Source organism: Pararge aegeria, chromosome 13, assembly GCF_905163445.1.
Source record: "Pararge aegeria chromosome 13, ilParAegt1.1, whole genome shotgun sequence".
NCBI classification, from domain to species: Eukaryota; Metazoa; Arthropoda; class Insecta; order Lepidoptera; family Nymphalidae; genus Pararge; species Pararge aegeria.
Window position 1 is genome coordinate 7,035,358 of NC_053192.1, and position 6,000 is coordinate 7,041,357.

At 36.2% G+C, this 6,000-nt stretch overlaps 1 protein-coding gene across 1 annotated transcript in view; it reads right to left on the reverse strand.

Moving 5' to 3' along the window:
- LOC120628629 (replication factor C subunit 5) overlaps positions 1-4,636 on the reverse strand; it is a 34,263-nt gene extending 29,627 nt beyond the window's left edge. Inside the window, exons 1-4 of the mRNA XM_039897102.1 lie at positions 4,374-4,636; positions 3,402-3,500; positions 1,420-1,722; positions 67-554 (exon numbers count right to left, since the gene is read on the reverse strand). Of these exons, the coding sequence (XP_039753036.1) occupies positions 67-554; positions 1,420-1,722; positions 3,402-3,500; positions 4,374-4,386 (903 nt within the window). The 5' untranslated portion in view covers positions 4,387-4,636. The remainder of the gene's footprint in view (positions 1-66; positions 555-1,419; positions 1,723-3,401; positions 3,501-4,373) is intronic.
- Positions 4,637-6,000: the final 1,364 nt, after the last annotated feature.

Consider the following 6,000-nt stretch of genomic DNA (forward strand, 5'->3'; position numbering starts at 1 on the left):
TAACAATACAAGAACATTGCATGTTTATTGTGTAGATAAATAAAAATAATGGGAAATAATGATTACCACTTCCTCTTTAGCCTCAGGGGCTGTTTCATCAGGTGTCCATTTTAAGTCTCTGGGCGCCTGTCCAACAACTGAAGCCTTTAAACCTAAACCTCTTCTTCCCTTCTGAGTAGAGGCCTGAACTGGTTCTACCCTACCAGATTCAAATTTACCCAAACCTTTGCCAGGCTTGTGACCCATGTTGCTCATCATTCTTTTTGATATCTCTGAATAACCACTGGAATATATTTCAGAGTCCTTTTGGCTGTCAGATTTGTTATAAAAGGCATTATCGTTGGGTGTTTGGAAGCTTGCATTTCTTCTTTCGCTTTCTTGGCTTTCTTCTGCATCGTCTTTAAATCCTGGTCGATCATACTGTTCATTGGGGGATGAACAAGGCTCACTAAGACTACTTCTACTTAATCTTTTAGATCTCTCTGGACTCTGTTCAGTATAGCTAAGTCTAATTTTACTTGGCCGTTCAGCTTTTGTCTCAGAATAGTGTGACCCTTAAATCACAAATGTAAAGTATACATACTGAGAACTAACACATCTTTAAAATAAAGACATGATTCTGTCACAATGAATAATTATTTATTATCAACTATCACATAAAAGATGAGTGCTGGATGAAAGTAATCTTTTTTAAACAAAATAAAATAAAATAAAAAAAGCAATGTGTCATCTCTTGTTTCAAACGTGTCTCATGGACACATATGGACCTTGAAAAAGTAGATCGAAACTGCAACGTTTTCTACTAGATGACGCTACAGTCGCTATATGAGAGATGTGAAAGGCATATACTAATTTCGGCATCGACGGTAGGAAAGCCGTAGCTTAATTGGTGAAAGCGCTCAGGCCGCGATTGCCAGAGTTGCAGGTTCAAATCCTATCGGTTCCGAAAATTTTTATATGCTTTTTAAATTTATAAAATTGATAATTCCTCCAAGTTTAGGTTAAAACACTTATAAAAATTATGAAAGTAATCTAGTTTACCTAAGCTAAATAAAAAGTTGTTTAATGAACTATCAGTGGGCAGGTAAACTGATAAGGTCCATACTAATAAACGTGGCATAAAGTTGAAATAGTGATGCAGTGTTTTTTCCCACCCTGACCTATGAAAGATGCTGTTAGTTAAACAAAACACTGCCACATTTGCATTGCAATATTATGCCACATTAGGCTCTTAGTGTTTAGTTACTTCAGATTAGTGTTTAGATGCAGAATGGTGAATACATTATATTCTAAGTTTGAAGTTTCAAAAATATGTACAACATTTGTCACTGTATCCTAGGACATTGAATTAAACAATATCCTAGTTGGTAAAGGATATTTGTAGCTACTTTATTAAATGTATCAATCGCAAAAACTTACTTGAGTATCGCTTATATTCCCTTTGTTTGTCAGATGTTTTTCTATAAAAAGTATTATCAGCAGATTCCTGAAAGCTTGCACGTCGAGAGGTTTCTTCTCCGGCATTATCATTAAAGCCTGGTCGATAGTCCTCATGGTCATTAGGCGAGGAACAATTTTCACTCAGACTACTTCTACTAAATCGGTTTGTCCTCGCTGGACTCTGTTCAGTAAAGCTACGCCTAATTTTACTTGGCTTAGCTTCTGTGTGATATTTTTCTGAATATTGTGGACCTGGAGAGTCTTCGTCTGATTCTTGGAGTACTAAAACAAAAACGATTTAGTCGATAGGCCTTTGTAGTCAAATTAAATTTAAACAACAAAGAAACTGATCCTAGATAGATCCTAAAAAAATCTTACAACTTAGTCAGGTGTACTTTTATCATAACCATTCCATAGTGTCATGTAGATTAAATTTAAAAATAAACCTATTTAAAAAAAATTATACTGAAGCTTAGATAAACATACTTACTTGCTGTTGCCCACAACTTCACAGCGTTTGTTTTTGTTTTTAAAGAGATGTGTGAAATTCAATTAAGGTAGTTCAGATATTTTTAAGTTCTTACTTTTTAAAATTAGGTGTAGTTTTTAAAAAGAACTTTTTCAATTAAGTGTATCTCTAAAAAACTGTTTTGGTATGGTGTAGTTCGTAATTACTTTTTAAATCGCGATAACTTCTTAATTAAGAGTCCAATTCGAATGAATAAAAATCTTTATATAGCAATAGCTATATAAATATCATTGATGATAAAACTATAAATTTAAATAAGAATTTATACTGCAATTCTAATGTAACCCAATTGCAATTTAATAAATTTTTAGAACACAAAAGCTGCTATTGCAACATAGCATAGCTAAGATAAATATATTTAGAAATATTCCCTTGCGCACTTCTTTGAAGCTAACAATGAGTACTTTAATCACATGTGGTGGTGTGGTTAGATCCTAGAAAGAAAATGGACTAAAGTTATGATATCTTGGTACCCTAGAAATGGCAAGAATAAAAAAGGAGAGCCACAAAATTGATGGGAAAGTCACCTGCCAAAAGGATGGTTTAGAATAGCTAGAGACAGGGCACACTGTAGAATTCTAGAGGAGGCCTATGTCCAAGGACAGCCTAACTAAGCTGGTGTTACAAATAAGTAAGTATCACATAATTAAATAAAAGATTTAGTAACTATGTAGTGAATAAGCAATAATTCATTTAGTCAATGAATAAAGGCTATTTTTTTATTGTTTTTTTTTAAATACTTTTTATGTATCATCAATAAATACTTATAATATTTATATGTATATTATAAGTATTTATGTGTATTATATTCATAAAAATATTCAACAGCTATCTTAGTACCCATAACACAAGCTACGCTTACTTTGGGGCTAGATGGCGATGTGTGTATTGTGCATGTATAGTTTCCTTAGCGCATGCTAAGTTTTTAGTTCTGCTTTGCAATTTTCTTAAGGAACTCCAATTTTTTGGAAAATGAATTATAGCCTATGTTGCCTATGTTTTTTTGACGAAAAAGTATTTATAAGTACTTTCATAGTCAATAGAGTACATACAAACGAAAAAAAAATCTTTCCTCTTTATAATATTGGTATACAAGTATATAATAAATAAATATACTATGACATTACACACATCACCATCTAGCCCCAAAGTAAGCGTAGCTTGTGTTATGGGTACTAAGATGACTGATGAATATTTTCATGAATAATATACATGAATACTTAGAAAATACATATAAACACCCAGACACTGGAAAACATTCATGCTCATCACACAAATATTTTCCAGTTGTGGGAAGCAAACCCACGACCTTTGAAGCAGGGACGCTGTCCACTGCGCCAATCGGCCGTCAAGTATAGATTAAGAACGACAAGATGTCTATTAGAAAAAATTACCAATTGAGATAAAATTCCCAATGATAATAAAAACTGACCAGATCCATGCGAGGTTGTTGATGAAGCACCATAGGTATCAGCACGAGGCCGTTTTGCTGGCACAGGACTTTCATCACTGCTTGAATCGTCTGAGGGATCTAGCAATAAAATAGATGGTCTATTAATTATCATTTTCAACCTGTTCATGTTACATTCAAGGAGTGCAAATCCTACTTCTCATTTGATAGAGGTATTTAAGTAATAGAGCTGTGTTTGATGAGCATTGAACATTTTTTCTACAACTCATAGTGAAGTGAGTGTGTGAGCCTGTAAGTGATATTATGTGTGTGTGTGTGTATGAGATAGTGTGTGTGTGTGTGTGCGCGCGTGTTGTGAGTGCTAGCATGTGTGATGTGTGTGTGTGTGTTGTGAGTGCTAGTATATGTGATGATTGTGTGTGCATACTTGAAGCTTGAACTTACAGGCCTATGAACAGTACTACAAGGCACAAGACTACACTCAGAATGAGGAGGGTATGGGCCATATTCAACCAAACTGGTCTGATTGTTGGCACTCTTACATATCTTTGAGAACATTATTGAGAATTCCTGACTCTGAGCGGGTTGGTAGTCTACTCATGCCTTTGAGAACATTATGCAGAACTCTCAGCTCTCAGGCATGCTGGTTGCCTTATGATGTTTTTCTTCACCATTAAAATAAATAACAACAATTGCGGAGTGATTCGGTACATTACCAGAGTCAGTCAAAGGTACCAAGTGAACAAACTTAAATTTTAATGTTGTTAAGCTGTTCAAAGTCTTCTAAGAGTATCGTCAGTCCCAAATACTATTTAATTTAATAAGTTATTGTTTATTTTATGATATAATTAATAGAAAGTAGTTACTTATTCAAAAACTTGCATGATAACTAACAGCGTATCAAATGGGTTTAGTGATTTAATAAATCGTGATAAAATCCCAGGACAAATAAAAATAAAATTTCACAACACAAAACTGACAAAATGAACATACCTGATAGATTCATCCTTTCAACAACTACCTAAACAAATATTTAATATAACACTGTGTTATTTCGATCTAAATATTAACAATATTTAGATACTGTGAAACAGAGCAATAGCTTTACTTGCCGGCTAATTCACTCTCGACTCTAACAGTTTTCAGAACACCTTAACATTTAAAATGAATGCCTAGGTGTCTAATGTTGATTTTGTATTAAATAATTTAAAAAATACATGGAAATTTTAAAAATAATTTCGATTTGTTAATTTGGAAACTTGTTGAAATACAGTTTTGACAATTTATTTTTTATTTTTCTTTGATTTTCCCGTAGGAAAAGGCAAAGGTATATCACCGTACAGCCATGTCTTCAGAAAAATTAATAATTCTACCAAGTACCAATACAATCTACAGATTTTTTCATACTCACACTTCACGCTTGGTCTAGACGCTCAAAAATGGAGCTCAAGTGGTGAAGACAAAAAAAGATTTGCAGAATGAAAATAACAATGAATTATACAGTATCAACGCACATCTGGGGTGAGGCCATGGATAAGCACGGTGAAGCGCTCGCCGTTTCACTCGATGTATCGAAGGCTTTTGACCGTGTCTGGCATGAAAGTCTTCTGCACAAGCTTCCAGCCTACGTTACCCATTAGTTTTTGCAACTGGATCGCAGATTTCTTGAGTGGACGATTTTTTCGAGTTGTCGTCGATGGGTCCTCGTCTGACCTCGTCTGGCCATCAATGCTGTTGTCCCTCAGGGATCGGTTCTTTCCGCTACACTTTACCTGCTGCATATAAATGATCTGCTAAAACCCGGCATCCTTGGGTATGCAGATGACAGCAGCTGTGACGGTTAGACACTTGTCCAGTCCACGAGCTAGTGGAGACGAAACTCTTGTGCTCAGAGAGGCCTTGGTGGAACGCGTAAATCTGGCCTTAAGCGAGGTGTCCGTTTGGGATGACACTAATCTGTTACAGTTTAATGCCTCCAAAACCCAAGCGTGTTTGTTTTCCGCCAAACGGAGTCCGTTCCCCCTAACTCCTACTTTCCGAAATGTATCTGTGCCAATCATGAAAAGTATTGAGCCCTTAGGTATCAGCATTTCGTCCAATCTAAGCTTTGGACAATGCATCGAATCCAAAGCTAAAACTGCTGGCAAAAAACTTGGCATCCTCAACAAAGTTAAGCGCTACTTCAAGCCGGAACAGTTTCTAACCCTGTACCAAGCTCGAGTTCGGTCGTGCATGGAGTACTGCAGCCATTTATGGGATGGTTCTGCCAAGTACCTGCTCGATGCTTTGGATTCGGTGGATCGTCGTGCTAGGAGACTCATTGGCAACGACCTTGTAGTCAGTAGACTTCAAAGCCTTGAACACCGGCGCAAGATTGCTTGTCTGGCTGTATTCTACAAGAAACATTTCGGAGAATGTGCTCAGGAGCTATTCGATTTGGTCAAACCATCTCCTTTCTACCATCGAACTGCGAGGTACCGAAAGAATCTGCGCCGTTACGTTGTTGAAATACCATCAACACGTACGAAGCGTTTTGCTTCTTCCTTTCTGATCCGCACCGCAAAGGCCTGGAATGCTCTCCCATCTTCTGTCTTCCCCGATACCTATAATCTGGGTACCT